This window comes from Schizophyllum commune (assembly GCF_000143185.2).
Source record: "Schizophyllum commune H4-8 unplaced genomic scaffold SCHCOscaffold_4, whole genome shotgun sequence".
Taxonomy (NCBI): domain Eukaryota; kingdom Fungi; phylum Basidiomycota; class Agaricomycetes; order Agaricales; family Schizophyllaceae; genus Schizophyllum; species Schizophyllum commune.
The window spans coordinates 1,860,454-1,887,704 of record NW_026089541.1 but is presented as its reverse complement, the minus strand read 5'-3'; the positions used below and the strand labels follow the sequence as shown (position 1 = coordinate 1,887,704).

At 57.3% G+C, this 27,251-nt stretch overlaps 13 protein-coding genes across 13 annotated transcripts; 6 read left to right on the top strand and 7 right to left on the bottom strand.

Annotated features, from left to right (window-relative positions):
- The first annotated feature begins 15 nt into the window (after positions 1 to 15).
- SCHCODRAFT_02618923 (DUF590-domain-containing protein) lies at positions 16 to 2,860 on the top strand. The gene is made up of 5 exons (XM_003033297.2): positions 16 to 339; positions 392 to 665; positions 727 to 1,128; positions 1,184 to 2,721; positions 2,774 to 2,860. The coding sequence occupies exons 1-4, from the start codon at positions 20 to 22 to the stop codon at positions 2,483 to 2,485; spliced, it is 2,298 nt and encodes a 765-aa protein (XP_003033343.2). The 5' UTR covers positions 16 to 19; the 3' UTR covers positions 2,486 to 2,721; positions 2,774 to 2,860.
- SCHCODRAFT_01188222 (uncharacterized protein) lies at positions 2,644 to 4,684 on the bottom strand (the record flags this gene model as incomplete). The annotated part of the gene is made up of 2 exons (XM_003032727.2): positions 2,644 to 2,721; positions 2,774 to 4,684. The coding sequence occupies one exon, from the start codon at positions 4,679 to 4,681 to the stop codon at positions 2,828 to 2,830; it is 1,854 nt and encodes a 617-aa protein (XP_003032773.1). The 3' UTR covers positions 2,644 to 2,721; positions 2,774 to 2,827.
- A 135-nt stretch (positions 4,685 to 4,819) lies between these two features.
- SCHCODRAFT_02618920 (GroES-like protein) lies at positions 4,820 to 6,412 on the top strand. Its single transcript, XM_003033296.2, has 5 exons — positions 4,820 to 5,308; positions 5,361 to 5,526; positions 5,578 to 5,762; positions 5,811 to 6,060; positions 6,115 to 6,412. Exons 1-5 carry the CDS (start codon positions 5,006 to 5,008, stop codon positions 6,297 to 6,299), a joined length of 1,089 nt encoding a protein of 362 aa, XP_003033342.1. The 5' UTR covers positions 4,820 to 5,005; the 3' UTR covers positions 6,300 to 6,412.
- Positions 6,413 to 7,242: 830 nt separating this feature from the next.
- SCHCODRAFT_02618918 (GroES-like protein) lies at positions 7,243 to 8,772 on the top strand. Its single transcript, XM_050344908.1, has 5 exons — positions 7,243 to 7,609; positions 7,664 to 7,829; positions 7,935 to 8,119; positions 8,178 to 8,406; positions 8,490 to 8,772. The coding sequence occupies exons 1-5, from the start codon at positions 7,286 to 7,288 to the stop codon at positions 8,675 to 8,677; spliced, it is 1,092 nt and encodes a 363-aa protein (XP_050201146.1). The 5' UTR covers positions 7,243 to 7,285; the 3' UTR covers positions 8,678 to 8,772.
- Positions 8,773 to 9,406: 634 nt separating this feature from the next.
- On the top strand, positions 9,407 to 11,090 carry SCHCODRAFT_02618915 (GroES-like protein). The gene is made up of 5 exons (XM_050344907.1): positions 9,407 to 9,820; positions 9,883 to 10,048; positions 10,223 to 10,407; positions 10,459 to 10,687; positions 10,776 to 11,090. The coding sequence occupies exons 1-5, from the start codon at positions 9,518 to 9,520 to the stop codon at positions 10,961 to 10,963; spliced, it is 1,071 nt and encodes a 356-aa protein (XP_050201145.1). The 5' UTR covers positions 9,407 to 9,517; the 3' UTR covers positions 10,964 to 11,090.
- A 681-nt stretch (positions 11,091 to 11,771) lies between these two features.
- SCHCODRAFT_02494986 (CRAL/TRIO domain-containing protein) lies at positions 11,772 to 13,178 on the top strand (the record flags this gene model as incomplete). The annotated part of the gene is made up of 7 exons (XM_003033294.1): positions 11,772 to 11,858; positions 12,007 to 12,161; positions 12,293 to 12,451; positions 12,525 to 12,590; positions 12,642 to 12,718; positions 12,775 to 12,872; positions 12,981 to 13,178. 7 exons carry the CDS (start codon positions 11,772 to 11,774, stop codon positions 13,176 to 13,178), a joined length of 840 nt encoding a protein of 279 aa, XP_003033340.1.
- A 394-nt stretch (positions 13,179 to 13,572) lies between these two features.
- Positions 13,573 to 15,947, top strand: SCHCODRAFT_02618913 (DUF6-domain-containing protein). Its single transcript, XM_003033293.2, has 11 exons — positions 13,573 to 14,040; positions 14,101 to 14,132; positions 14,186 to 14,263; positions 14,319 to 14,379; positions 14,429 to 14,519; positions 14,573 to 14,741; positions 14,796 to 14,833; positions 14,884 to 14,974; positions 15,026 to 15,119; positions 15,178 to 15,348; positions 15,405 to 15,947. The coding sequence occupies exons 1-11, from the start codon at positions 13,714 to 13,716 to the stop codon at positions 15,738 to 15,740; spliced, it is 1,488 nt and encodes a 495-aa protein (XP_003033339.1). The 5' UTR covers positions 13,573 to 13,713; the 3' UTR covers positions 15,741 to 15,947.
- Positions 15,948 to 16,005: 58 nt separating this feature from the next.
- Positions 16,006 to 17,322, bottom strand: SCHCODRAFT_02572586 (GroES-like protein; the record flags this gene model as incomplete). Its single annotated transcript, XM_003032726.2, has 5 exons — positions 16,006 to 16,193; positions 16,262 to 16,505; positions 16,556 to 16,740; positions 16,798 to 16,963; positions 17,068 to 17,322. The coding sequence occupies 5 exons, from the start codon at positions 17,320 to 17,322 to the stop codon at positions 16,006 to 16,008; spliced, it is 1,038 nt and encodes a 345-aa protein (XP_003032772.1).
- A 636-nt stretch (positions 17,323 to 17,958) lies between these two features.
- Positions 17,959 to 18,720, bottom strand: SCHCODRAFT_02494509 (uncharacterized protein; the record flags this gene model as incomplete). Its single annotated transcript, XM_003032725.1, has 2 exons — positions 17,959 to 18,553; positions 18,608 to 18,720. 2 exons carry the CDS (start codon positions 18,718 to 18,720, stop codon positions 17,959 to 17,961), a joined length of 708 nt encoding a protein of 235 aa, XP_003032771.1.
- Positions 18,721 to 19,674: 954 nt separating this feature from the next.
- On the bottom strand, positions 19,675 to 21,311 carry SCHCODRAFT_02618904 (GroES-like protein). The gene is made up of 6 exons (XM_050344906.1): positions 21,224 to 21,311; positions 20,837 to 21,162; positions 20,617 to 20,782; positions 20,352 to 20,536; positions 20,073 to 20,301; positions 19,675 to 20,021 (listed from the first exon to the last, which is right to left on the bottom strand). The coding sequence occupies exons 2-6, from the start codon at positions 21,137 to 21,139 to the stop codon at positions 19,834 to 19,836; spliced, it is 1,071 nt and encodes a 356-aa protein (XP_050201144.1). The 5' UTR covers positions 21,140 to 21,162; positions 21,224 to 21,311; the 3' UTR covers positions 19,675 to 19,833.
- On the bottom strand, positions 21,148 to 22,243 carry SCHCODRAFT_02618900 (uncharacterized protein). The gene is made up of 4 exons (XM_003032723.2): positions 22,077 to 22,243; positions 21,869 to 22,027; positions 21,644 to 21,817; positions 21,148 to 21,594 (listed from the first exon to the last, which is right to left on the bottom strand). Exons 1-4 carry the CDS (start codon positions 22,125 to 22,127, stop codon positions 21,433 to 21,435), a joined length of 546 nt encoding a protein of 181 aa, XP_003032769.1. The 5' UTR covers positions 22,128 to 22,243; the 3' UTR covers positions 21,148 to 21,432.
- A 511-nt stretch (positions 22,244 to 22,754) lies between these two features.
- Positions 22,755 to 25,077, bottom strand: SCHCODRAFT_02618895 (glycoside hydrolase family 47 protein). Its single transcript, XM_003032722.2, has 9 exons — positions 24,703 to 25,077; positions 24,531 to 24,651; positions 24,303 to 24,478; positions 24,184 to 24,252; positions 24,089 to 24,134; positions 23,301 to 24,043; positions 23,165 to 23,248; positions 22,866 to 23,105; positions 22,755 to 22,816 (listed from the first exon to the last, which is right to left on the bottom strand). Exons 1-8 carry the CDS (start codon positions 25,059 to 25,061, stop codon positions 22,898 to 22,900), a joined length of 1,806 nt encoding a protein of 601 aa, XP_003032768.1. The 5' UTR covers positions 25,062 to 25,077; the 3' UTR covers positions 22,755 to 22,816; positions 22,866 to 22,897.
- A 1,109-nt stretch (positions 25,078 to 26,186) lies between these two features.
- On the bottom strand, positions 26,187 to 27,091 carry SCHCODRAFT_02618891 (uncharacterized protein). The gene is made up of 2 exons (XM_003032721.2): positions 26,436 to 27,091; positions 26,187 to 26,375 (listed from the first exon to the last, which is right to left on the bottom strand). Exon 1 carries the CDS (start codon positions 27,042 to 27,044, stop codon positions 26,448 to 26,450), a length of 597 nt encoding a protein of 198 aa, XP_003032767.1. The 5' UTR covers positions 27,045 to 27,091; the 3' UTR covers positions 26,187 to 26,375; positions 26,436 to 26,447.
- Positions 27,092 to 27,251: the final 160 nt, after the last annotated feature.

Sequence of the window (27,251 nt, the reverse complement as noted above, 5' to 3'; positions counted from 1 at the left end):
TGACATCATGGGCCATGACATGGGGCGCGTTCTTGCCACTCGCGCCAGTGTCGCACAGTTCCTGACGCGCACCATCGCTGCTCTCCTCCCCCCACCATCTCCCACCAGAGTCATGGCTCTGCAGGTCGACCTCGTCATCACCTTCAAGACATCCTCGAACGCGAAGAGGGTCACCAAGGAGGACGTTCGCCAAGCCGAGGAGCAGTACGCCCACCTCATCAAAACCCTCAAGAAAGCTGGCCTCCTGGCCGTGGGGCGACGGGGAGAATCCCTGGGAGACCTTCTCGTTTTCGTAAAATGCCCGGAGCAATTGCTGAATAGCTTGGTTCGACGCGAACGGTGCGTAGTAGTGCTTCTCAGGTCACACGATCTGACTGAACGCGACGATCAGGCATTCCGACTTCTTGTCCGGCCTGCCCACGAACCCGACTTCTGCCGCCAGCGACGCCAGCCACCTCTGCCCCGCGGACCGAATCCGCATCGTACATGCCTACATCGCGTCCTCTCAAGTTGATGGTGGCCTCGGTATCAACCCAGGCGTGCCAGAATGGAGCAAAGTCGACTCTATCATGACCCTGCACGACCCCGAATTCAACGAAATGTGGATATCTTCCTGGACCAAGCAGAAGGTCGATGACGCAGCGATTGAGAGCTTGCGGCAGCAGGTGCGTCATGGCAGCTATCCTGCAGCACGTGTAGAGTGTTAACCATCATGCCCTTGTTCAGTTTGGCGAGTCGGTCGCCTTATATTTCGCGTTTCTGCAAGCGTATAGCCATGCGCTTGTCCTCCCCGCTGCTCTGGGAGTAGCGTTCTTCTTCCTGGGCGAATCGTACTCCCCTATCTATTCCACTCTCCTGCTCTTGTGGTCCATTGGATTTGCCGAATGGTGGAGGGTGAAAGAGAGAATCATCTCCCTCCGCTTCGGCAGCCGGGGCTCCTTCCGCGTCGAGCGACGCCGCGCCCAGTATAACCCCGGCTTCCCCTGGTGGAAGCGGGAGTTGAGGATTTTGGCTAGCATCCCTCTCATCACGCTCTACGCCTTCATCCTTGTTATCATTCTCACGGCTATCTTCGTTTTCGAGGCCTTTGTGACCCATCTGTATCAAGGCCCTGGACAGAAGATCCTAGTACGTATCCTTCATTCTGAAGCATTGACACGCTAACTCATTCCCTGTGTATCAGTCCTTGAGCCCAACGATCCTCTTCGCCCTCTTGGTGCCCACAATCATGGGCGTCTATCGCAAGACCGCTACGCGCACGACTGACTGGGAGAACCACGCGCACCAATCGACGCACACCGCTTCGCTCACCTTGAAGACCTTTGCCTTGTCTTCCTTGGTTGCGTACCTCGGTCTCGCGCTCAGCGCCTTCCTTTACGTCCCATTCGGCGAGGAGATCATGCAGATTGTTCAGGTTCTCCTCTTCCACGAGAAGTACGGCGGTGCCGGGGAGAAGGAGGGCTCCTTCTGGGACGCGGACACCGCAACCGCGAAGGAGAAGCTGAACCCAGGCCGGCTGCGCGATCAGATGTTTGCCTTCACGGTGACGAACCAGGTCGTAAACACCTTCCTCGAGGTTGGGCTGCCCTTCATCATGCGCGCCGTCGCGAACTTCCAGAAGAAGGGCGACGGGAAGAAAGGCGAGAAGGACGCCGCGAAGCCGGCGGATGATGCGTCGGTATCGGGTCGCACCAGCCCCTCGAACGCGTCGACCACGTCCTCGTCAATCAGGAAGAAAGTCGTGTTTGACGACGAGCGGGAGCCCGGTGCCGGCGAGGAGCGCGAGTTCCTCGAGCTGGTCCGCAAGCAGGCCGCACTCCCCGAGTACGACCTCTTCACCGACTACAGCGAGATGGCGACCCAGTTCGGCTACGTCGTCATGTGGTCCACGATCTGGCCGCTCGCCCCCGTCATGGCGTGCATCAACAACTTCTTCGAGCTCCGCTCGGACGCCTTCAAGATGACCGTCCACCACCGGCGGCCCATCCCCGAGCGCACGGACACCATTGGGCCCTGGCTCGAGGTCCTCTCCTTCATCAACTGGCTCGGCACGCTCACGAACGCCGCGCTCGTCTACCTCTTCCACCCCGCGTCCCCGCGCACCGCGCGCCTCTTCTCCACGCTCTCCTCCTGGCTCGAGGCCTCCGAGGGCGCGCAGGCCGCCACCGCGCACGGGCTGCTCACCAGCGCGGTCATCATCGCGCTGATTGCGTCGCATGTGTATGTGGTACTGAGGACGGTGGTGCGGCATGTGGTGGACCGCGTGGTGTGGCATGGGAGCAAGGAGGTGCGGGAGTGGGAGCAGGAGGAGAGGGAGATGAAGGCGAGACTGCTGCAGGCAGAGCTGAAGGCGGCAGGGCAGGAGCAGTCGGCGGAGCTGAGCCCGCGGTCGCCGACGGCGGATGACGACCTGGGTGCGCTGAAGGACTTCTGGGAGCACGATGACGGGCTGGAGGAGATCCATCGCTTGTCGAAAGAAGCGTGATCAGCTGTCACGGGTAAAGGAGAAAGCGTTTGTTGGCATGACTGTATGTAAGGACTGGCGAAGAAGTGCGTGCGTTCCTTTACCGATTGAGCTGTGATTGTACAACAAGGACTATTCCACTATAAGTACATTAGAATCGAGGGCTTCTGCTTGTATACATATCGTCTTGCGTGTTATGCTATCCGTAGTTTGTTCGTCCGAAAAATTGGTGCTGAGCCGCGCTCGAAAGCGAGGGTCTGCGAACGTCATATCAGCACCGAAAGGAGCGACTGCAGCAAGGGCACTTACGCAGGGCAGCAATTCGAGTGCATAATTGGAAGGGGTCTTGGGGTATAGAGGAGCTCAGCTCTCCCGCCTGACGCTGTCTCCGGCGCGGTGAACGGGGTCGTGGTCGACCTCGTCAGGATTGCCCCAGTCGAATGCCTGGGGGTTCGTCCCGAAGAAGGACGCATCGAACGCGTCAAGTACGCCAGCTCCCGAAGGTTGTTCGTCGAATGAATCAGCTGGCGGCCACATAGTAGGGGTGAAAGGCGCGTTGTCGGCGGTAGGGAAGTCGAAGAGGAAGTCGTTCGCGGTCTCGGCGAGGAAAGGATCGTCCGCTTCAGTGAGTGGACCTCCAAGATCGAAGTCGCCGCCGAGGTCAATGGCATCGCTGAGGTCGACGCCGCCGCTAAGGTCAATGCCGGTGCTGAGATCAATGCCAGGGGCGCCCCACGCCATCTGCTCGTCGGACGTCAAGTCGAGGTTGCCGAAGTTGTCGAGCAGGAGCAGGTCGTCGGGCGTAAGCTCGCCGTCGATGGCAATGGCGTCTGTATCCTGCGCGAGCATGCCGCTCGCCTGCATCTCGGCGATGAGGTCCGCGGCTTGCGCTGCGCTCCGCGCCGAGGACATCTGGAAGGGCATCGAGAAATCCGAGGTGGCAGTCGAGGGCACTCTGGCTTCGACGCGAACCACCGGGCCCCTAGGGACGAGGTAATCATCCTCCTCCACCGAGAACGGGTTCTCTTCATTTTCCAGCGGCGGCGCATAGTGCGGGAGGTGCGAGTAAGGGTCCGTGGTTTCCCCTACTGGGTCGAAGTGGAAGTTCTGGAAGGCCGCCTGAGAGGCGTAGGCCGGTTGAACGTAGTCTGGGTTCAGCGTGCGGCTGAGGTAGTCATCCAAGGTCTCGCCGTCGAGTGGACCGTCGTGCTCGTAGTCAATCATGGGGACCTGCATCAGCGCTACCTCCGTAGCGACACCTGGGCTGCTGCTCAGATGCCATCCGTCGAACCCACTCTCGAGACCGGTATCGGTATACGCATCGCTCGTATGCACCGGTATGGGTTGAGGAAGAGCTTCGCCATTATTGTCGAAGCTCAGGACCTTCGAGATCTCCGCCACAAGCGCGTCCATCTCCGGGTCCTGCATGTTCGAAGAGGTAGGCGCCGACTGCGCCTCGCCATCGAAGTCCGTGCTCCCGTCATCAGACTCTAATTCCGCGCTGCTCAGCACCGAGGGGGTGAAGTTCGCCGACGTGGGCCTCCGGATTCGAGCCGATGTCACTGGTGAAGTGGGCTGCGTCCCGCGCCACTCAAACCTCGGCTCGTCGTCCGGCACGAAGTTGCTGAACGTCGCTGATGCAAAGTCTTCTCGACGAGGGGGCGAGCCAACAGGGAATGTCCCGCGAGGCGCACGCGGAGAGGTCGAGGGTATGAGCATCCTCTTCGCGGTGGGTGAGTCCGGCCACGTGTCAGGTGGTGGCTGGCCTGGGAGCCATTCGCCCGTATCCCCAGGCGCGCGCTTGTTCTTCTCGCCTATCCTTCTGTCCCCACCTGGCGAGAGACAGGACTCTGGGCTCCCGGTCCTCTGCCGATAGTCCTGCATTTGATTGGGATGCGGAGGACTGACCGACGAGCTGGGGTCCACGGACGCGCCACGTATCGGGCGCATCCAATCTGGCGTGCTCTCGAAAGACGCATTAGACAATCTGTCCGGTGAGTCTTCCGAATCCGAATCCGAGCTCGAGCTATCGGAGTCAGTCGCCTTTGCTTTGCCCTTGGTGTCCACTTTCAGATGGATCGGCGTGCTCGATGGCGGGCGTGGCGTGATGTATGTCTCTTCCTGCGCGGTTCCCTCCTCGCTTGTAGAAGTATTTCCCTGCACGATATCTGCAGAGAGTACAGATGCCCGCGAAGAGCCAACCGCATTGTCCTCCATGATGGTTCGAGGATGAAATTGATGTCTTGATTGTATCCCCGGTAGGCAATCCTTTTGACGGCAACAACATTCCGTGCCGAGTTCGGATCACGGTCTCACCTGAATTGCTGACCTTGCACCTCGCCATTCGAACTTGCATCTCGCCACCCGAACTTGATCGTCCCCATGCTCCCTACTCAAGCGCCGCTGCCTTCCGTAATCCTTACCAATCCCTGACAAAGACAGCACTAAGATGGGACAATCCAAGCTCGTCATAAGGAGCTGTGACCTGCTATAAAGACGATGAGGTGCCCTCCGCCAGACAACAAAACCGTACGAACCACCATGGCTGCTCCCAGAACCATTCCCCAAACCCAAACCGCCGTCCTCGTTGGTTGGACCGAGAGGAAGCTCACCACCGTGCCCGTTGGCAAGCCTGGCGCGGGCGAGGTCCTCATCGAGAACGTCGCTGTCGCGTCTAACCCGAAGGACGTCAAGATTCCAAAGATTTTGTATCAGGAGGGCGAATCCTACGTCGAGGGAAACGACGTCGCCGGCACGATTGTAGCTGTCGGAGAGGGTGTATCCGAGTACGAGATTGGTGCGCGGGTAGCGGCCTTTACCAAGGTCGGCACGAAGGACAATAAGGTATGGGCTCATGTGTTCAATCGAAGACTTATAGCGGACGAATGATCACTAGTACGGCGCGTATCAGCAATACACTGTCGGTACTTTGACGACGACCTTTCCGGTTCCCAACGTTGTCTCCTATGAAGAAGCAGCGACCCTGCCGCTCGCCTTAGCTACAGCTTTCATTGGACTCTTCGTCCGCCTCGGAATTCCTGCACCTGATACGCCAGAGGCAGGTTGGTACGCTATAATGTCTGTAGACGATCATAGATGCTGACGTCGCTTAGCCTCGAACGCCGGAAAGGCTATAATTATCCACAGCGCTGCCTCTTCAGTAGGGTCGTATGTTGTGCAGCTGGCGAAGCGCACAGGCCTCTTCGTCATCGCCACAGCTGGCACGTCGAAGGACTATGCCAGGGAGCTAGGCGCCGACGTCGTTATTGACTACCGCGACCACCAAGGAGAAACATTGGTAAGCCACTATCACTATCACTATTTTTTATCGCTCATATACAACTAGGTGGACGCGCTCGCCTCTGCCGCGGGCAACCGTCCCACGCCGTGGGTCTACGACGCCTACTCCGAGAAAGGGTCGCCGCTCCTTCTAGCCCGCGTGCTCGAGAAGGTCGCAAAGAACAACAGCGTGTCGAACTTCAAAGGAAAGGTCACTACCGTCCTCCCTGTCCCCGATGAGGAACATGAACAGTTCCCTTCGAGCGTCGAATGGGAGCGCACTTTCGCCGGCACTGTCTTCAACACAGATGCAGATTGTATGTGGCTCGCAATTTTCGAGATACATTACAATCTACTGACCTTCTTTCCAGTCGCAGGTCCCTTCTATCGCAAGGTTTCGACGTGGCTAGCCAACAAATCATGCAAGGCGAACCGTTGTAAGATCATACCTGGTGGCCTTGCTGGGGTTGCAAAGGGCCTTGAGCTGCTAGCGAAAGGTGTGCACGGTGAAAAATTGGTGTATCAGATCGCGGACACGCCAGGCATTGGCGCTTGAGCATGGTCACTTAAGGCGGATGTAGTGAATTCCATGATGCACTTGTATGATCGACTAATTGAAGCTGAGGCGCGAAAGTAGTAGCTTTACTGAGACGAAGAATGAATATAGAGGATGAATTGTGGTAACTGATATGTGCAGAGCGCTGCGACTGCCAAAGTACGCGCGACAATTTAGGATGTTGAACTTCACAGGCAATCACATGATTGTCTCGTGACTACCGTGACTAAATGGTGCTTGCGAATCGCGACGCGCACTCTTGCCCGCGACCACGACCACTTGATCGTCACGGTCGCCCAGTCTCACTCGACAGCACTAATCGACATCAGTCGTAGCATGACACTACACGAGGAAGCCAGAGCAAGGCGAAACGCCCTCAAAAACAGATGTAGCATTCGCAACCGTCGCCGCAACAGTTTTACCAGTGTAAAGATCGGGCGGCTCAAGTTCTCTTTTTGAGGCTCTTCTTCGGCCTGGAAAAATCTCACCGACGCTTCTCCCCGACCCACTCCCGCATCGGACTGACAAGGCCCCTTGTGGAATTTATGCCTTTTCCCAAGTTACTCAGCGTCGTCCGGCCCTGCAGCGAGCCATTCTATTATGCCAGCCGACACCAATGACGCACCTGCGTACTGTCACCTCCTACCATTGATCATATCCCCAGTTGGAAAGTATTGAGTTTCGCGGCAAAGCGGCAAAGCGGTTTGTCCCTTTCCGTCCACGGGCACTCCGAATCGGATTCGGGGTCGTTCGAAGCGACATCACCATGATTTCATGTGCGAGAACGAGCCTCTTTTCCCCTGATTATCCTCAGTCTGACCAAGTCCTGACATAGCATGCTCAATCGTTATTCCAGCATCGCGATGGTGGGCTCGCCTACTTATATCTGTCTGTACGAGAGGCTGAAGTGCTGCAAGATCGACTTGTGCGACTTCTCTGGCTGCATATATCCGCTTCCACTCCAATAACTGCTTTACATTACGAACATGGCTGCCCCTCCCACCATCCCCAAGACCCAGCTCGCCGTCCTCGTCGGTCCCAAGGAGCGCAGGCTCGAGATGATCCCAGTCGGCGTTCCAGGCCCCGACGAGGTCCTGATCAAGAACATTGCGGTGGCGTCTAACCCCAAGGATTGGAAGGTTCCGCAGTGGATCTACGATGCGGACGAGGCGTATGTGGAGGGCAACGATGTGGCGGGGACGATCGTGGCGGTAGGAAAGGACGTGAGCGAGTATGAGGTCGGCGCGCGTGTGGCGGCGTTCACGAAAATGCGGACGAAGTGGGATAAGATGGGGCCGGAGGATAACAAGGTGCGTTAGACGCATTGAAAACAGAGGGCCGGAGAGCTTACGTCGCGAATATAGTACGGCGCCTACCAGCAGTACACCGTCTCTCCTGCGCATGTTACTTTCCCCATTCCCGACAACATCTCGTTCGAGGAGGCGGCGACGCTGCCCCTCGCTGTCATGACCGCAGCCATCGGCTTGTTCGTTAGCTTGGCCGTTCCCGCGCCTGGTACTCCGGAGGCAGGTGAGCATTTTCTAACGTTCTCTGATTGAGTTAGCTACTGACGCTCTCTTCTAATCTCGCTTACTCGTCACGATTTCGCCCTCTTGCCTCATCCCCCCCCCCCAGCTTCCAACGCAGGCAAGGCCATCATTGTCAACGGTGCTGCGTCCTCGGTTGGCGCTTTTGCTGTCCAGCTGGCGAAGCGCGCGGGTCTCTACGTCGTCGCGACGGCCGGCTCCTCGAAGGACTACGCGAAAGAGCTCGGCGCGGACGTGGTTGTCGACTACCGCGAATATAAGGGCGATGCGATAGTGAGTGCCATACGCTTTCCACCCTCCATCTCGGATACACGCTCACCATCCATTCTAGATCGACGCCCTCGTCGCCGCAGTCGGAGGGCGGCCCATCGCCTGGGCCTCCGACGCCGTCTCCGATTACGGCTCCGCCCTCATGCTCGCCCGCACGCTCGCGAGGCTCACCAAGTCCGGCGCAGTGACGACTGTGCTTCCCGCGCCCGAGAACGAGGAGAAGCAGTTTCCGGCGGGCATTTTGCATGCGCCGATGATGGTTGGCACGGCGCATTTCGAGGATGCAAAGTGTGCGTGATGCCTTTCGTTAATTCCACCTTCTTTTCCTTTCCCTCGCGTTTGGCACCAGGGTGGCTGACTGACGCTTCTCTAGTCGCTGCTGAATGGTACCGCAAGATTTCGCGCTGGCTGGCGGATGGGTCGTTCAAGCCGAACCGCCCGAAAGTCCTGCCTCGTGGTCTCGAGAGCGTGGCGCACGGTCTTGAGCTGCTGGAGACCGGGAACGTGCATGCAGAGAAGCTTGTGTATCGTATTGCGGACACGCCCAGCTTGAAGGCGTAAGAAAGCAAGAAAACTGTGTATCATTTTGTAGGAAATATATAGGAATTGGACGTTCTGTAAAAGTGATCATCATAGTTGAAATAAAGAAGTCGACCGTGTACTTGTTCCTGATGGTCACATTGACAAGTTCAACTTGGATATGATGTGCGCCTGTAGGCGCTCATCACGTGCAGATAAACATGATATCTCGGCTTGGTGGTGAACCCAAGGGTTTTCCAAGCACTCTCGTTCGCAACCACCACCACTTGAATCCGTGAGTACAATTACATACGCCACCTCCTTCCTTTCGGATGCGCCTCACGCGCTTCGCGTCCGTTTCTTTAGCGGTGATTCTCGCTCACGCTAGGATTCACATGTATCACTTCTCCCTTACTTATCCACGAGTCCTCATCGAGCTGACGAAGGCCCTTCTGGAATCTATGTCTTCTGACAATTGCTTCTCAGCGTCGTTCGTCCCTCCAGCGAGCCATTCTATGCCAGTCAACACCATTTACTCGTCCACGTAACCTCCTATCCATGATTGTATCCCCGAATGGCAAGCATTGAGTTCGACGCCAATTTCAAAGCGATTTCGGAATCGGATTCGCGATTGTTCGAAGTGACATCACTGTGAGTGCATGTGCCGCAAGCACGATCCCCTTTCCCTCTCCTATTCTTCGCGATTATTCCCCAGTCTGACCAAGTTCTGACATAGCATGCTCAATCATTATATAAGCATCGCGATGGTGGGTTCGCCTACTTATAGCTGTCTGCACAAGAGGCTCAAGTGCTGCAAGATTACTTCTTATACCTCCCTGCTCACTGACAGTGACCATTCCTAATCCTTCACAAACAACTATCATGGCCGCTCCTCGCATCATCCCCAAGACCCAAACTGCCGTCCTCATCGGTCCCAAGGACCGCAGGCTCGAGACGATTCCAGTGGGCACGCCCGGTCCCGACGAGGTCCTGATCGAGAATGTCGCCGTCGCATCTAATCCCAAAGACTGGAAGGTCCCAAAGTGGATGTACAAGGAGGACGAGGCGTATGTGGAGGGGAACGACGTCGCGGGCACGATCGTGGCAGTGGGCGAGAACGTGAGCGAGTATGAGGTCGGCGCGCGCGTGGCGGCGTTCACGATCATGCGGACGAAGGATAACAAGGTGAGCTTTACGCCTTCGGTGCAAAGGGTTGACCGTTGGAGAGCTGAAACCACTGAATATAGTACGGCGCCTACCAGCAGTACACCGTCGCCCCTGCGCATGTTACGTTCCCCATCCCCAACACCACGTCGTATGAGGAGGCTGCGACACTTCCCCTCGCTGTCATGACCGCCGCCATTGGCCTCTTCATCCGTCTGGCGATTCCCGCGCCAGATACTCCGGAGGCAGGTAAGTGTATTCTAGCGTTCTTTGGATGAATGAGCAACTGACGCTATCGGTCCTTCCTTCCTTTCTATCGGACTTTCCTCTTCTAATCTTGGGAACTCGCTGCTTACAATTCCGCCTATCCGCCACAACATCACCTATTCACCACGATCTCGCCATCTTGCCTCATCTCTCCAGCTTCTCATGCTGGCAAGGCCATCATTATCAACGGCGCTGCATCCTCGGTTGGCGCATTCACTGTCCAGCTGGCGAAGCGCGCGGGTCTCTACGTCGTCGCGACCGCTGGTTCGTCGAAGGACTATCCCCAGGAGCTCGGCGCGGACGTGGTTGTTGACTACCGCGAACACAAGGGCGATGCTATAGTGAGTACGCTGAATTTCCACTCCCCTATCATCGACTGACCATCTCCTCAGATCGATGCCCTCGTTGCCGCAGTCGGTGACCGGCCCATTGCATGGGCGTACGACGCCGTCTCCGAGCACGGGTCCTCCCTTATCCTCGCCCGCACCCTCGCCAAGCTCACGAAGTCGGGCAAGGTCACGACTGTGCTTCCTACGCCCGAGGACGAGCAGAAGCAATTTCCGGCTGGCATTGCGTACGAGCTGACCTTGGTTGGCACAGCGCATACGGATGATGCGAAGTGTACGTTTATTCCTTTTGCTTTTTCATCCTTACTTTCATCCTCCGCCTCCTCAAGTGCGAGATTGCCTGACTGACGCTTCCTATCCAGTCGCCGCTGAATGGTACCGCAAGATCTCGCGCTGGCTGGCGGACGGGTCGTTCAAACCGAACCGGCCGAAGGTCTTGCCTGGCGGCCTTGAGAGTGTCGCGAACGGTCTTCAGCTGCTGGAGACCGGCAATGTGCATGGAGAGAAGCTTGTGTACCGCATCGCGGATACGCCTGGTTTGGAGGCGTAAGGAAAGGAGAAGTATTTATATCATCTTGTAGCATACGACTAGGAAATGGAATATCAGTTGAAATCGGTGTATACCATCGCAGAGGCCGAGGAGTAGCGTCTCCTTCGCGAGGGAGCTTACACTGGCTCAAATCGCGAAATTCAACATCTGTGTGCGCATGTAGGCGCTGTCCACGTGGAGATAACCATGACAGCGCACGAGCCTAATCTTATCATTATCAGATACAGCCCCAAAGCGCCCAAGCCGAGGCGCGTAGTCACCTTTCCCTCGTACCACAATGGCAACCCCCGTCACCGTCGCCGACATCCCTCCCGCTGCGATCGCCGCGGGCCCTACGATCTCTACGGCGGAGGCCGCGCCAGACGCTGCTGCACCTGCCCCAACGACTGACGCCGCAGCACCAACTACACCGCCCACAGAGACCGCCACCGCGCCGGCTGCGCAGGTGGAGGAGGCTCCCAAGCCAGATGAGCCGGCCTCGGAGAAGGTAGCAGATGGGGCACCGAAGCCGGCAGCAGAGGAAGTAGCGCCTGCGAAGGCCGCAGAAGACGCGCCGGCGCCTACTGCAACTGAGAGCGCAGCGGCGCCCGCTGCTGTGGCGCAGGCCGACGCGCCCAAGGAGACGGCGAAGGCTGGGGAAACGTCCGCAGCGCCAGCTGCGACAACCGCTGCACCTGCTGAGGCAGCCGCTGTTGCTGCTCCTGCTGAAGCGCCGACTGCTGCAGCTCCCGCACCAACTGCCACCCCCGCTGCCCAACCCACCGCCGCCGCTCCTGCCAAAGCGACCGCTGCGCCTCGACTCACCAGGATGCCAAGCGAGGATCCAGTGGAGGAGGAGAACAAGCTCACTATACAGTTCACGGACGAGGAGATCGACGCACTGAAGGAGTTCATGGTGCGTTGTCTTCCCTTTGCATGCGTACGGCTCGCTGATTATGTCCCCCCCTGCTTCTCTGTATCCCTCGCTCTGGCGCCCCCCCACCCCTTCGACCCACCAACTTCCGTCCCACAATATCCGACCCCCCATCTGTTTGCCTCTACAGAAGCGCCTCCCCGACATTTTCGCCGCCGCCTACCCGGACAAGGGCGACGCAGCGAAGACGACGCCAATCGTCCTCTGGAATGTCTCCATCGACCCCGTCCGGCCGTACAGGAGCGCGAAGGCGAAGGTGGTGCTGATGAAGTTCTTGCGCGCAAGGTGCGTCCTTCAATCCCACACTCTCGCCAACATCTTCGCCTTGCCATATGAAGTCCTACACTGCATTAAACCCTCACACATCGACTCCTATATGCCTTGGAGATACTGTTGAGCCTGACTCGAACCCGTAGAAACTTGAACGTCGACGACGCTGCTGCCATGCTAACCAACACGCTCAAGTGGAGGCAAGAGTTCAACATCGAGGCCGCGCTCGAGGAGAAGTACCCCGAGGAGGTCTTCGGAACGTTGGGCTATATCAGCGGCAGGGATAAGGAGTGTAGGCCTGTTGTGTGAGTGCCTGTTCGAATTGTGGCGCGCAGAAGGGCTTTAGCACCAAGGTTCGAGGACTAACGGCGAATACAGGTACAATGTGTATGGCGGGAACAAGGATGTGAATGCGGTCTTTGGGGATGTGCAGCGCTTTTTGCGGTAAGTGCATTTCTCTCCAAAGCGAGCTCAAGCTGACGAGGTTTCCTACAGGTGGCGCGTGGCCTTCATGGAGAAGAGCATTGAACATATAGATTTTGAGATTGCAGATCAGGCGGTGCAGGTGCACGGTCAGTCAAACTTGACGTAGTTCAGTGCTGTTCGTGCTGACGACGTTCCCTGCCAGACTACCTCGGTGTCAGCATGTCCAGCCGAACACCTGAAGCCAAACAGGCTGCTTCACAGGCGAGCAAGATTTTCGGCGACTACTACCCTGAGCTTTTGGTGCGTGTGGCTCCTACTTACAACTTCCACACGCAACTCCCGCTGGCTGCTATCCCACTACGAACACCCGCTATGAACCACATCCACTGACGCTCCCCTCTCCCGCAGTATAAGAAGTTCTTCATCAACGTCCCCACTCTCATGTCCTTCATCTTTTGGACCTTCAAGGCGATCCTGCCCGCGAAGACGTTCGCGAAGATGAGCGTCGTGGGCACGAGCACGAACAGCATTCGGGATACGCTAGGGGAGATTATCGATGTAAAGGAGATTCCGAAGAGGTATGGAGGAGAGGGGGAGGAGTGGTGATGAGGTGGGTCATGATAAAGGGTGTCGAGGCGGCGGGCTTCTGAGCGTTGGGCGCGATGTCGCAGCAGAAGTCTTCGCAACATACCCGTGTTATGCGCACCCCTGCGCTCTCGCCACCGTCTTGCCGTTGTTGTTGTTTCTTGCGTATGATTTCGAGTGTACGACCGTCAATGTGGATTGGAGGAATAGGATGTAACGCATATGTATCTCGAGCTTGGGTTGTGGGTCCAGCTTGCCAACTTATCTCCATCACGCCAATTCATTGCTGTTGAGTGACCCCAGATTTTGTCATTTGCGTTCTAGTTGCGTCGATGTGTCGATCTCAGGTCCGTGGAGATGAAAGAGGAAGCCGTGAGATCACAGCGGACGTAAACGAATTCAGCGCGCGTCCATATCTGGGGCAGCTCTGGGTCGTTCCTTGGCCTCAACCACCACCTCCTCTCCCCGCCAAACCCCCAACGCCGCGCAGGAGGCCCTCCCCGCGTCGCGCGACGATCTCCTCTAACGCTCCGCCCCCTGAGCGACGACAACGACGATGAGCTCGAGCACACGACACCAATACGCCCCAATCACGACCCAGGAGGATGCGGACTTCGCGGTCCCGCGCTCGCCCTATGTTCCCGCCTTCGAGCGCGCTCCCTCTAGCGCCCCACCCCGCCCATCGCGCTCAAGCGGACCCATACGCATGCCGCCGCGATTGGGACGGCTGATGCAGCGCGTGAAGGACGGGCTGGCGGTGAACTACGGGCTGCTGCTGGTGACCGCGAGCCAGCTGTTCTTCTCGCTCGTGAACGTCTCCGTCAAGAAGTTGAACAGCATCGACCCGCCTGTGCCGACGTTTGAGCTGATCGGGTTCCGGATGGTGCGTGTGCGTGCTGGCGGTGGGGTAGACGGGCGCTTATCAGGCCGCTGGCGATTATAGGTGATCACATTCATCTGCTGCCAGGCGTATATGTGCGTAGCTTAGTCGTTGAATGTGACGATGGTGCTGAATGTATGCTCGCTAGGTTCGCTCGAGGGGTGCCGGATCCGCTGCTGGGGCCGAAGGGAGTGCGATTGTTGTTGGTGTTCCGGGGATTCATAGGGTGTGTGCGCCGCGCCATCGCCGCTATCTCACTCGCTGATCCTTCTCCCGTATAGTTTCTTCGGAATCTTCGGCCTCTACTTCTCCTTGCAGTACCTCTCGTTGTCCGACGCTACCGTGCGTACCCGAGTTATTCCTCCTTCCAGATCATTCATCCCTCCTACAGGTCCTGTCCTTCCTCGCACCTCTCACCACTGGTATCGTCGGCGCCCTCATACTGAAGGAGCCCTTCACACGCAAGCAGCTATTTGCAGGGCGTGAGTATCGCCCTCCTTCTTTCATATCTAGTCGCTCACGATCGGCCCGCTAGTCATTAGCCTAATCGGAGTCGTCTTGATCGCGCGACCGCCCTTCATATTCGGCAGAGCTGCCGACTTGCCTGCTGCACTTACGAATGATGATGCCACTGCGGATGCACCGCTAGCGCCGGTTGACCCAGCGGAGCGGGGAACACCGCAGCAGCGTCTGTTGGCTGTTGGGTAAGTGAGCGTCGGTACATCGGCCTGTTCAGTTTTGACAGATACTATCTTCAGGATGTCACTCGTCGGCGTATGTGGCGCTACTGGCGCTTGTGAGTCGCCTCCCGCGATTACCTAGAGAGCATTGTACTTACGGGACCAGACATCACCATACGCGCCATCGGCAAGCGAGCGCATCCATTGCACTCACTCTCTTCGTTCTCGCTGCAGAGCGTGATCACGTCGACTACCTTGTGCGCCTTACTACATCTCACCGCTGACTCCCTGCTGACCCTTCACTTCAGAATCCTCGCAACGAAGACCAAGCTTGTCATTCCCACTAGCATCGAATGGCTCGCACTGCTCGGCGTCATCGGCGTGTGCGGCTTCATTGCGCAGGTGCGTGTTGCTCGATTCAACCTTGGGTCGAACGTCACTAACCCTGGCGCACGCTTAGGTCCTCCTCACCATGGGCCTCCAGCGCGAAACCGCCGGCCGTGGATCCCTCGCGCTGTACACCCAGATCGTCTTCGCTACGATATTAGAGCGCACGTTCTTCAAGGTCTCCCCGTCCGCGCTGAGCGTCCTGGGTACGCTCATCATTGTGGCGAGTGCTGTGTATGTGGCAGTGAGTGTCGTGGCTTTTGGTAGTAGACACTCCTTTGATCAACACCTCCCCGTCAGGCCACGAAAGAGCGCGAAAACAAGCCGCCGTCAAACCCCAGCATCACACTAGAAAGATTGGACGAGGAGGCGATGGAGGAGGGTCTGCTAGACGGTGAGGGAAAGACGGAGGGGGAGAGAGAAAAGGAGCGCCGCCTGCGCGTGCACTTCTCGCATCCGTCCCTTAGCAAAGAGAGCTTGGGCGCGTTCAGTGTGAGCACAGAGAGCGTGGCGTTGGTGCCGCATGGTGCTGTGTCAGTACCGCAAACAGGCTCCTTTGCATCGCATCCTGCCAATGAAACGGTTGAAGGGATGCAGGATGCAACGACAGAGGAGACGCGAAATGCAACGGCTTAGAAGATGTCTTCATGATTTATGGCCTACGGGATTTACGCTTAGCTACTAGAGGATTTTACTGATTGTAGAATAGATCTCCCTCTTTTCTTTCTTCTTCTCTTTGGTATATAGAACTGGTACATAGGAAAAGCACAGTGCTATTCCTCGGATTACTTGCGAGATGATGTCTGATCAGGTTTGAAGCGTCAAGAGTCATTTATGGGTTAGATACAGTACGTTCGTCCATCAGGGCTGCTCCTTGCAAGCAAGTCCCAAGACGGCCAAGTTACGCCTTGATTCCTGGCGTATCCGCAATGCGATACACGAGCTTCTCGCCGTGAACCTCTCCGTTCTTAAGCAGGTCAATGCCCTTGAAGACGTCCGCGAGTCCGCCTGGCATAATCTTGGGCCTATTGCACTTAAAGGATCCCTCGGAGAGCCAGTGGGAGATCTTGCGATAGAAGGTGGCAGCGACTGCGAGACGACGTCAGCATCGTCCACACTTTCGCCTCGCGAGACGAAATGAGTCACGAGCTACTTACACTGCTCATCCTCTCCGTACGCGGTGCCCACATATGTCTCCGCGCACGTCACGTTCGACGGGAAGAGACTGCGCTGCGCCTCTGGAAGGACGGGGAAGACGGTAGCGACGTGCGCCGGAACGTCGTCGCTCTGGCGAATCTTGGCGAGGGCGCGGGCGAGGATGAGCGCGCTGTCGTCTCCCTGAATGGCGTCTAACGCCCAGGGCGTAGGGTGGTCGGCGACGGCGGAGACAAGCGCGTCGATCTGTCCAGGAGGTTAGAGCTCACTCGGTGAGGGGTGAGAGAAGTATTAACGAGCTGTTCGCCCTGGTATTCGCTGTAATCGACAACCACGTCCGCACCAAGTTCCTTCGCATAGTCCTTCGATGCGCCAGCAATCCCGACCACGAAAAGGCCAGCTTTCTTGGCCAGCTGAACCGCATATGCGCCGACCGAGGTCGATGCTCCGTAGATGATGACGGCCTTGCGAAGGTTGGTTGCTGCGAATATGTCCTTGTCAGTCTTCATTAGCAACATGCACGTCATATCAGACGCACCAGCTGCCGCGGTATCGGGCGCAGGGATACCAAGGCGCACGAAGAATGCAATGGCGGCGGTCATCACCGCAAGCGGCAGCGTGGCTGCCTCTTCGTAAGGCGTGATGTTAGGGATGGGGAATGTCGTGCTCGCCGGCGCTACCGTGTATTGCTGGTAGGCACCGTACTACACGTTCGGTCAGTAAGGTGCCTCGCAGTTTCTGGTCGTAACTGACTTGCCTTGTTATCCTTTGTACCCATCTTCGAAAACGCGGCGACGCGCGAGCCGACTTTGTACTCAGACACGCCCTCTCCGACTGCGACTATCGTGCCCGCCACATCATTGCCCTCCACGAACTTCTCGCCCGGGGCGTACATCATCTCCGCCGCCTTCCAGTCCTTCGGATTTGCCGCCACCGCGACATTCTCAATCAGTACCTCGTTAGGCCCAGGCTTGCCCACGGGGATGGTCGTCAGCGACCGCTCGTTGGGGCCAAGGAGCGCGGCGATTTGCGTCTCGGGGATGTCTTTGTGGATGGTGGTCATGGTGGTGGTGAGAAGGAAAAAGCAGATTGAGGAGGTTCAGATACACCCACGAATATATATTCGGCGACATAAGTAAGCAAGGAAGCTTCGAGGATCTCTGACGTTCTGTCATCTCGGTTGAAGGTCTGGGAAGGATGACGTTGACGGTTATTCCGAACCGCGGATCAATTGATCCTTTTGTTGTCTTTCGGGGATATGCTTGCACGTGATTGCGGGAGTCTCCCATCAGCCAGTGGTAGTTCAATCATTCCAAGGTCTGGAAGCTCTGACTTGAGGATCACAGTCACCCTTCGAGAGCGTAAGAGCACGAGAAAAGTCGTGCGATTGTGAGACTGACCTCGGAAGGTTTTATCTGGCAAAGGAACCTCCAAGCTCATCTATGTACATTCCACGGTTAATGCCAGGCAGGGCCCCATCTACTCGGTACATGGGAGCAAGTATACCGTACAGAGCCACTATATACATGTACCAAATTGGCGGAGTCCAAAGAAGTAAGGAATGCAGTAATTCGTGAGCGCCTAGCGCCGTGCAAAGTCCAGTCTATTTCTTCCACTCTCCGCTTCGCAAGGCAGAAGCAGCCTCAGGCAGCCGCGTCCACTATACCAAGCATGTCGAGGTCAACGAGACCACACAGCTTCAGTATAGCTGGAAGAACTTCGCCCTGGTGATGGCAGCCTTCGGCGTCGCATGGGTACCGTTCGCAGGCGTCGTGCCGTTGAAGAAGATGGGTACGGTGCCGTTCACTGGGATCTTGGTACCATTCGTGCGATGGGAGGCGCCGAAGAAGGACGATGCGGGGACGAACATAACCGTGCCATTATATGTCGTCGACCCACTTCCAGGGAACGTGATCTCGGTACCGTTCGCGTGCGCCGTGCCGTTCAGGTAGACGGGCACGGTGCTGTTGGCGGGGATCCCAGTGCGATTCGTGACGTGCGCGACATCAAGGAAGGTCGTGCTGGGAACGAGGAGGAACGTCCCGTTCGTGCCGTTGGCGGGCGTGGTACCGCTGAGGAAGACAGGGATGGTACCGTTCGCGAAGATGTCGTGACCGTCATTGTGGCTCGAAGAACCCAGGAATCTCGTGCTGGGGATGAGCATGATGCCTCGTGCGGTGCCGTTCGTGGCCGCGGTGTCGTTGCCGGGAAGCGTGATCTGAGTGCCGTTGCTGCCGCTCTCCACCTTCGCTGTGCCATTGGTGGAGTGGTTGGCGCTTGCAGCAGCAAGGGTGCTACATCAGACAGTCAGTGGAGGAGACTCGACGCCCTTCAACGAAGTCACTCACTTCAATGGCAATGCGAATTTGCGTAGCGCAAGATTCCTGCTCACATCGCGGTGCGTGAGGAGGGCGCCCAGAGCCGGGAGTGCATAAGCGAGGAAAAGACCGAAGAACTTCATGACGGCGGAAATGCACGAATCAATAATAAGGTGAAGGTGAGCAAGTCGTGTATGTGCTGGGAAGAGAACGAATCCGATGCCGACTCTATAAGGACAGGGAAGTGAGATGAATGAGCCCACCGCGCGCCCGTCGCCACCTTCTTATACTCTGGACGCTCGAGTCTCCACAACCACCCGTCGCGACAACCCGACAGTTCATGCGCGTCGGCATTCTTCTATGGCGGTGTCGGGCGCGCCGGTGATGAACACCGTCGTCGAGGTTCGCGGTGGATAGATGCGCATTCCGCAGTCAGTCATGGGAAAAAGGGACCGAGAAAGGGATTTTCTGGCCTCGATGGCGGGGGAGGTTGATGGTGCCTTAGCCAAGGCGCGATCGGTGCCATATGGACGACGAGGAAAGCATTCGCGCATGATGAGGGTCGCTTCCAGGCGGTGAGACTTCCACCTGGAAGAGGAGAGGCCGCTTGATGAATACGTCTGTCCGCAGCCAGCCCGCAAATGGGCGCGGAGGCGCCTGGAAGAGCATGAAGAAGCTCGAGTGGGAACTCCCGATAGCAACTTCCGGGGGCGTTACCAGGAACTTGACGGACAGTAAAGTGAGCCAGGGGGAGTTCAAGAGGAGGACCTTGTGCAAGCAATTATGGCTGAGAAGAACGGAAAGAGTTACTTTGTCTGCGCGACCGCGAATAGGGATGGTGGATGAATTCAAGGCAAAGCCTTGAGAAACAAACGGAGATCTCCGAATGTGTTGCCTAATCGAGCAGCAGACCGGCGACCGCATCTCCATACGGATGACGGTGGCAAATCCAGCTTAATCATATCCAAGCGTTGTCTCGCAGGAAAGGACCGAAAACTGCAAATTTTCAGAGACAACAATGCTTGGAGGCAACGTCGCAGACTCAGAACAGACCCGGGCCGAACGTATCGACACGAGCTGTAAGTAGTTGCAGACTATTCTGAGTTCGTAGCGTTTGGATGAGAAGAAAAATGAAGATCCTACTTAGCAGCGGCAGCTTCCTTTGCGATTGACGACTTGATCACTCTATCAACCACGTGAATACCGAGCGCATTCCTACATCGTAGTGCATGGTGCAGATATCCCATCTTTCCTTCTCACACCTGCAATCCAGGCGTATCTGCGATGCGATAGACAAGCTTCTCCGCATGGACTTTGCCCGTCTCAAGTAATTCAAGCCCTTGTGCCACACTGCGAAGCCCCTCGGGCAGGACCTTCGGCCGATTGGGCTTGAACGACCCGTCCGCCAGCCAGTGCGAGAACTTGCGATAGTATTCTGCGGCAACTAATTCATGGGCGTCAGCCAGGAGACCGAGATCCGAGGCATAGAGCGTACACTTCGCATCATCAGCATGCGCCGTTGCAACCCTCGTCAACTCGTAGGCAATGCCAGCGGGAAACTGTGCCGGCTCTTCATCGGGTATGGGCAATACTGTTGTAACCTTGCCGGATTTGGAGACTTTGGCGAGCGTACGGGCGAGCATAAGTGCGGAGCCGTGCTCAGAGACAGCATCGTACGCCCAAAGTGTGGGCCTATCGCCAAGCGCGGCAATCACAGCGTCTATCTGCAGGGATCGTTCAGGTCGAAGTCGCATCGCTAGATGTCTCGGCTTACTATAGCATCTCCCTCATGCTCACGGTAGTCAATGACAACGTCCGCGCCCAGCTCTTTAGCGTATTGCTTCGACGAGCCGGCAGTCCCAACAACATATAGTCCAGCACGCTTGGCCAGTTGTACAGCAAATGCCCCGACAGACGATGCAGCGCCGTTGATGATGATGGCCTTGCCAGCGTTTGAGGCTCGAAACAGCAGTCAGATAACGTAGAGAGGAAATGTCACAGAACGAAGGCAGGTAGCCAAGGGCACTGAAGCCACAAACCTGCTTCTGGAGTCTCTGGCGCGGGAATGCCCAGGCGTACGAAAAGCCCGATGGCAGCGGTCATGGCAGCGAGCGGAAGTGTTGCTGCCTCCTCGAACGTTGTGTTGTCGGGAATTGGGAAGGTGATGCTTGCAGGAGCAACGGTGTACTGCTGGTATGCGCCATACTTCACAATTCTACGTGAGCCGCGCTTGAGTCCTTGCCAATCTCTCAGACGCACCTTGTTGTCCCTCGACCGTATCTTCGTGAACGCTACAACGCGGTCTCCAACCTTATATTCAGAAACGCCCTGTCCCACAGCGACGATGATCCCTGCTACGTCGTTGCCCTCGACGTAGGCCTCGTTCTCACCGTAGAACCACTTCGGGCCCTTCCAGTCCTTCGGGTTAGACGCGACAGCGACATTCTTGATGAGGACCTCGTCGCTGCCAGGCTGGCCAACAGGAATATCGGCAAGCTTGCGCTCCTGGGGGCCAACAAGCACGGCGGTCTGAGTCTCCGGAATATTCTGAGTGATAGCCATGGTGGTTCGGGCGGGAGGTGGCTCTGGTAGATCTCGGGAAGTTTAGCCAATGTCAAGCTCTACATTATATTTATGTGAACCCACTCTGGTGCTGCTTATATAACGGCTGAGTATGCTATGTCAGAACTTGGTCATCCTGAGAAAAGTCCCGAGGTATAGGACGAGGAAGAACAGGAAAGGGTTGCATGCGCGTATTCGCAGTGATGTCACTCCGAACAATCGCACATCGGCTCGACTGGTCAGTACGTCTGAAGATGCCATACAGGATGATCAGAGACAAGGGCGACACATTCCTACACGTCGACGAGTTGGATCGTCACAGCAGTACAATCCTGGGCGACATAGTGCGCATGCGTCTCTACCGGGCTGTACACGACGTCGAGACGATTGGATGTCGAGTTCGTGCACAGGCTCCATTGACCAGCGTCTTTGTCCACTCCGAGGAGTCCATCGTCCTAGGCAGATCATCAGCGAAGGGCAGATAAATTGCTGGACCAAGCATACCGTGACGCAATATCCTGCCCAGCCAGTCGGATACGGGTACTCAGAGATGAAGGATGGCGACTCGCCCGCGACCAGCGGCCAGGACACCGGCTTCTGATACTCGCTGGCGTACGGATGCCACACGCCTGCCGCGAGGGTCGAGTATGCGAAGCTGCTCTTGCAGGAGGGGCAAGCCTAGAATAAGGGTCAGGGGAATAGGACGACGGAAGGCACCAGTGGAGCAACCGTCAGAAGCGCCCAACCGACATGCGGTACGGTGCCGCTGTCGACGAATTTGAGGGGAACAGAGCCAGATCCATCAACATAGACGGCATTCAGGGTGAACTTGTCGCTGTAGTCCAACGTAGCGCAAGCGGTCTGCCGTGGCGCGGGAGTGGCAAGCACCTAAGTGAAATCAGTTGGCGGCGACAACGGGAGACATGTCACGACGTACCGCTGACGTTGCCCAAGCCAACAGAATAGCAAGACATGGAAGTGCAATCATTGTTTGAAAGTGTAAGCGGGAGGAGAAGTTGTTGGGCGTGAGGGTGGGTTGGGAATAATACCTGGGTGACAGCGTCCTTTATACCTCTCGCCAGACATAGCGCAAGGCCAGGACTCGCCTCGCCAACCTCTTCCGCGAACCTTGCGCGCATCTATCCCCGACTCTCTTCCCACGACATGCATATCGGCTGCCCTACCCACACGGCCACCCCTTACTCTGCATAGCCGTGCATACGTCGCCGATGTTCAAGGTACGGTGAGAAATAGTCGGTCAGTACAATTTTGAGCCGCGCATCACCCGCCTTGTAATGGCCGCCCTGCCCTATCCCTGACGCTCCTACCCTATCCCTGACGCCCCGCCCTATCACTGTCGGCCCGCCCCTGGCCAATACCAAGCATCGCTCACTATCACCCGAAGAAGGCGGCTGGACACGGGGCGCGACGCAGGCCGACAGCCGCCATTGGCGGGCTCGGAGACACCAAACGCACCGAGCGCAATCCCGAGGGCGAAGGTTTCATTGACCGTGGGCACATTGAGCGCCCGCCTCCCACGTCTTGACATGGAGGATGATTCGCGAAGGGCCGCACTGTCATCGCTGAGCCGTCCTGTTCATGACACACCGCCCTGTCCTGATTGACTGCAGGTATATTGCAGCGTACGTATGCTACATGAGGATAAATAGGTCAGTCCTACATCATCAGTCAGCTAATCGCCCCCGATGAAGTTCACAGTACTCACGGTTATCCATATCACCTTCCGCGGTCAGCATATTAAGGTTCCTCTCCTGTCGTCCGCGGCGAGTCGGCAGCCTCCTCGCCCAACGGTGGGTTGGGGCGATGTGGCGTAGGTATCCGGTACTCGTCCTTCTCCCATTGGCGCCACTCGTATATGGGAAGCGGGTGCCCCTCAGTGTTGAAGACCCACTTGTTGAGCGGCACTAGCTCGGCGTCGGTGAAGAGCAGGTAGAGATACTTCAGCCTGCGAAGACAAAGGGTTAATCAATGTCAATAGTAAACGTATGAGTGAGGGTAACATACGTCTCCGCAAGGAAGTAACTGGGTTGCTCGTCCTTAAGCGTGGGCGACTTGGCATCGACCTTAGTGATGCTCGCGTAGCCGTATCTATGAGCAAAGATCAGGATGAGGGTCTATATCACCATGATTTGTGACTTACTTGGCCTTGCAGAACCTCTCAATGGACTGGAACACAGTCCACCCTCGTTCACGCCACATCGGATCGCCCGTCGTGCGCCAAAGCAGGTAGAAGCTCTCGACCGTCTCCGGGCGCAACAAATAAGAGTCGACCGACGACCTATAATCCTTGAACTTCGGCTCCTCCCACTTCTTGGGCACAACGCCCGGCGGCTTCTCCGTCGGCCGCCCCTGCTCCTCCCACACCTTCACCTTATCCAACCACTTGCCCTTCTCCGGAGGGTCAAAGTGGTCCATGCTCATCACATCTGGCCCCAACCCAGTATACGAGTCCGCATAGGTCATCCAGCACGTCGACGCGAGACCCTCCGCGGCCCAACGGTGCAGCTGCCGCTCATGCGCGGGCATCTCGAGCGTGTGCGCGCCGAGTGCGAGCAGGCCCGCGAAGAAGCACGTGAGGTGCTCGAAGGTGTGCGTGAGCTTGCCCGCGCGGATGTCCGTCACGTAGAGCATCTCGCGCTTGGGGGAGACGAAGGTGACGTGCTCGAAGATGGCGCGCATGGAGCGGAGGTAGAGGTCGCGGGCTTTGGGCTCGGACTGGCCGGTGAGGAGCCATTGCTTGAGGAGGTACTCGTGGGCGCTGTCGGCGAAGGCGCCGACGGAGAAGTACCCTGACTTGGGTGCGGCGGTCTTCATGTCCCATTGGGTGGAAAAGAGGTCGTCGGTGACGTTGGCCTTGTGCATGATATCCATGATCTTCTCGACCTGGGAAGGGTGAGTACGATCTCCGCTTGTCAGCGAATGCTATACCTTGTGGTAGTATTGCGGCCGGCCAGTCAAGTGAGCGAGATACTTGCTGGCAGGATCGTCAGGCGCGCTCTCGTCGCAATAGCGACAAGACTCACTATTCCATCTGACAGCTTAGCGCTTCGGCCCACAGAACCGTTCCAGTCCATCCCATCCTTCCCTTGCCCCTGCGACAGGTTTCAGCGGCGAGCGCTCGCCTGACCGGCACTCCACCTACGATTGCGTATTGACTGCGTAAATCGGGAGCCCACTGGGAGTGTCCATGGCAGGAAGGAGAGCTGCGCCGAGGTCGTCTGCTCGTGCAAGCAGTATGGGTTCGCGGGAGATGGCATAAGCTGACAGCAGGCCCCCGAGGTAGCGAATGACGGTCTCAAAGAATGGCGCGTAATTATTCTGAGATGGATGTTAGCATAGCAAAGGACATGATGTGGAATGTGAGGCGCACAGAGTCCTGATAGAAGCTGGTGCGAGCGACTACACTCAGAGCATCGTCGAACATCTCGTCCAGACCCATGATCAACATGGTATCCAGCGAGTCGAAGACGGTAACAGACCATCCGTTGAAGCTGGGTAATCTAATCAGTTCAACCATCTACTACTCAACGCATAACACGCACTTGTTAACACGTCCCCCCGACACCGGCTTCACCTCATCATGCATATACGCGTTCGAGTTATAGCTCTGGTACGCGTGCACGAACGCCCCCTTCACTAGCGCCGCGCGCGCTGCCCAGTCCTCCGGGGTCGCAACCCCCTCCTCGCCCGGCGGATGCTGCGCGGGGGAGAAGAACGGCTCAGGATCGTAGTGCCAGTCGGGGAAATCGCGCGGCGGAGGTGGCGGCGGATGGAAGGCGTGGCCAATGAGCCAAAAGAGCGCTAGGACGCCCGCGGCCCACGGCGCCCAGCGCAGAGGGAAGCGCCCGAAAAGCTTCTGCGCGCGCTGGGTGGTCCGCCGGTATGTCGGGAGGACCTCCATCGTCGTGACGGGGGAGGAAGAGATGTGATGTGGGGCGGCGCGCTCACCCCGGTCTGTATCATTCCCTCACGTGTATCCACTCGGGCTTGGCATTTTGTTCTTGTTCTGGACTACTGTACACTTGACTGATCTGTGCCGCTGGCAGAAATATGAGGGACTGGTCGTGCAACTACTGAACTTGCAAGAGTGACACGTATGTAGAGGCTGGTGCTCTACCCTTCCTTGTTTGCCTTGAAAACCCCGCGTCTTCCACCGAGGTTTCGTCGCGAGCGTCTAGTCTTACGAACAGCCACAAGGCTGAGCAAGTATAACTTACAAGCTAGGCCCTCAGGATCGTGAGGCGGAGATCTCCCACAATGCAATAGGAAGTACAGCCTGGAGAGCGCAATGTTTGGAAGAGCTGGCCGGACTCTCGGGTGAGTCTGCCTACGGTTTTCGCAAAAGCGCAAAGGGCAAGAAATATCATCTTAAACAGAATGGGGAGCAATGAGAAAGCTGGCCTTGCATGACTTGAGCTCGCAAGACAGCCTGCTATCACTAGCAGCTATTGTTCCGCTTTGGGACAATCGAGTGAGGATGATCGGAGGGGGCGTGAACGAGGCGCTGTCATGGCTGTACGGTTCGCGCATTGCACGATGTCATAATCTCTGAGCTTGTTATCTGATTCTGAATGTCCGACGTCTCGGCCAGAGGTTGCATCGGACGTCGGGCGAAAGCAGTATTTACAGCGCTTTGCGCTATTTTGCGGAATCGCTCGCAGCGAACTGCGGCGTGACATGTTTGGTTCCGGCCTCCCGGCGTTTTCCGTTGTGGACCTGGATGAAGCGCTGTGCCCTTTCTTTCCGTTTACTACAACCTAGTAAGCACATATATATCGGATTGTGGCTCTGACTTGCTTGCTTAGCTTGAAGCTGGAGGCAGCAATTCCGGGGAAGAGCAATGCGAGCTGGAAGCCCCCACATCACGCTGTCTCTCGGTGACTTCCGAGCACACATGCGCGGCTCTCGGACCGATACCTAGCCCAGGCCAGCTCAGTCGATTCCACGCTCATTGGCCTTTCCCCGGCCTATTTCCTCCCTGAGCTGCTCTGAGAGGCCACAGGAGTTGTGTATGCACTCGCCTGGACGCACGTCGGCCGAGGAAAGCATGAAATCGGCCAAGGGTCAGCGCCCGACGGCAGCTGCCGGGAAGCTGAAGCCAAGCATGACACGCCGCAGTTCGTTGCGGCGATTCCGCAGAATAGCGCAAAGCGCTGTAAGTGGTGATATATGTGCATTGTCCGTATGCACTGGAAGTGTAGTAATGATCATGAACCTGGACGAGCAACAAAGAGGTATCAGCATCCTTTCCATAACCAAGTAAAACACCACACACCTCTCCCCTCCCCTAATCACAACTTCCATCCGCCGGCCCATCCTTCCACCTCGCATCCGTGCTCTGAATCGAGCAGTCAAACTTCGCCCGCCCTAGCTTCTCATTCACCGCATTATGCCGCTCGCACAGCCACCGGCTCAGCGCCACCCTCGTGCTCACATCCGGCGGGTTCACCTTCACGTCCTCGTCGAAGTCCCCCGCGCAGTGCGAGCAGGGGTACAAGACCGGCAGCGAGTGGATGAGCGAGAGCATGTGCGCGCGCTGCCGCGCGGTGGGGCGCTCGGGGTAATACGCGGCGGTAGTGTGCAGGAACGTCCACGTCGCGCGGCCGAGGACCTCGACGTCGGGCGGGCAGTCGCGGCGCGCCGCGGCGGCAACAGCGAGGCTTGCTACTGCGGCTGCGGCAGCGGATGAGGTGCCAGAGGATGAAGAGGAAGCGGAGTCAGACGTCGCGGGCTTCGCCTGCGCCGCGGTCTTGGGGGGTTTCCAGTCGCGGAACGCCGTGCAGATCTTGCAGGGCTTGCCGTCCGGACCCAGGATCATGCCCGGGGGCAGGGGCTGATTCTGCGCCTGGCTGGTCGACTGCTGTGATTCGGGGGCGGGTGCCATGATGGGGGGAGGTGAGAGGCAGGTTTGGCGCGTCGAGAAGGTGGTAGAAGGGCAAGGTTGCTGAGCAAGCGCTGACCGACGCCGGAGCGATCGGTGAATGCTGCCGAGTAAGCGCTCCGCACGGCAGCAGGACCGCGTTCCGGAGGGGACCAACAACTCTCGAGGTGGTGTCTCTTCAAAATTCAAAGTTCGATTGGGCAGCCTCTG

Bases quoted from the DNA above. Each gene is read 5' to 3' on its own strand.
- SCHCODRAFT_02618923 (XM_003033297.2), top strand. From the start codon at position 20: ATGGGGCGCGTTCTTGCCACTCGCGCCAGTGTCGCACAGTTCCTGACG. The intron at 666-726 runs GTGCGTCATGGC...GCCCTTGTTCAG, and splicing joins TTGAGAGCTTGCGGCAGCAG to TTTGGCGAGTCGGTCGCCTT. The intron at 1,129-1,183 runs GTACGTATCCTT...CCTGTGTATCAG, and splicing joins GCCCTGGACAGAAGATCCTA to TCCTTGAGCCCAACGATCCT.
- SCHCODRAFT_02618920 (XM_003033296.2), top strand. From the start codon at position 5,006: ATGGCTGCTCCCAGAACCATTCCCCAAACCCAAACCGCCGTCCTCGTT. The intron at 5,527-5,577 runs GTTGGTACGCTA...GACGTCGCTTAG, and splicing joins ACCTGATACGCCAGAGGCAG to CCTCGAACGCCGGAAAGGCT. The intron at 6,061-6,114 runs GTATGTGGCTCG...CCTTCTTTCCAG, and splicing joins CTTCAACACAGATGCAGATT to TCGCAGGTCCCTTCTATCGC.
- SCHCODRAFT_02618918 (XM_050344908.1), top strand. From the start codon at position 7,286: ATGGCTGCCCCTCCCACCATCCCCAAGACCCAGCTCGCCGTCCTCGTC. The intron at 8,120-8,177 runs GTGAGTGCCATA...CATCCATTCTAG, and splicing joins AATATAAGGGCGATGCGATA to ATCGACGCCCTCGTCGCCGC. The intron at 8,407-8,489 runs GTGCGTGATGCC...ACGCTTCTCTAG, and splicing joins GCATTTCGAGGATGCAAAGT to TCGCTGCTGAATGGTACCGC.
- SCHCODRAFT_02618915 (XM_050344907.1), top strand. From the start codon at position 9,518: ATGGCCGCTCCTCGCATCATCCCCAAGACCCAAACTGCCGTCCTCATC. The intron at 10,049-10,222 runs GTAAGTGTATTC...TCATCTCTCCAG, and splicing joins GCCAGATACTCCGGAGGCAG to CTTCTCATGCTGGCAAGGCC. The intron at 10,688-10,775 runs GTACGTTTATTC...CTTCCTATCCAG, and splicing joins GCATACGGATGATGCGAAGT to TCGCCGCTGAATGGTACCGC.
- SCHCODRAFT_02618913 (XM_003033293.2), top strand. From the start codon at position 13,714: ATGAGCTCGAGCACACGACACCAATACGCCCCAATCACGACCCAGGAG. The intron at 14,041-14,100 runs GTGCGTGTGCGT...TGGCGATTATAG, and splicing joins AGCTGATCGGGTTCCGGATG to GTGATCACATTCATCTGCTG. The intron at 14,520-14,572 runs GTGAGTATCGCC...TCGGCCCGCTAG, and splicing joins CAAGCAGCTATTTGCAGGGC to TCATTAGCCTAATCGGAGTC.
- SCHCODRAFT_02618904 (XM_050344906.1), bottom strand. From the start codon at position 21,139: ATGGCTATCACTCAGAATATTCCGGAGACTCAGACCGCCGTGCTTGTT. The intron at 20,783-20,836 runs GTGCGTCTGAGA...AGAATTGTGAAG, and splicing joins TACGGTCGAGGGACAACAAG to TATGGCGCATACCAGCAGTA. The intron at 20,537-20,616 runs GTTTGTGGCTTC...TGCTGTTTCGAG, and splicing joins GCCAGAGACTCCAGAAGCAG to CCTCAAACGCTGGCAAGGCC.
- SCHCODRAFT_02618900 (XM_003032723.2), bottom strand. From the start codon at position 22,127: ATGATTGCACTTCCATGTCTTGCTATTCTGTTGGCTTGGGCAACGTCA. The intron at 21,818-21,868 runs GTTGCTCCACTG...CCCTTATTCTAG, and splicing joins TCGGTTGGGCGCTTCTGACG to GCTTGCCCCTCCTGCAAGAG. The intron at 21,595-21,643 runs GTATGCTTGGTC...TGATCTGCCTAG, and splicing joins GGGCAGGATATTGCGTCACG to GACGATGGACTCCTCGGAGT.
- SCHCODRAFT_02618895 (XM_003032722.2), bottom strand. From the start codon at position 25,061: ATGGAGGTCCTCCCGACATACCGGCGGACCACCCAGCGCGCGCAGAAG. The intron at 24,652-24,702 runs GTGCGTGTTATG...TAGATTACCCAG, and splicing joins TCGGGGGGACGTGTTAACAA to CTTCAACGGATGGTCTGTTA. The intron at 24,479-24,530 runs GTGCGCCTCACA...CATCCATCTCAG, and splicing joins CCAGCTTCTATCAGGACTCT to AATAATTACGCGCCATTCTT.
- SCHCODRAFT_02618891 (XM_003032721.2), bottom strand. From the start codon at position 27,044: ATGGCACCCGCCCCCGAATCACAGCAGTCGACCAGCCAGGCGCAGAAT.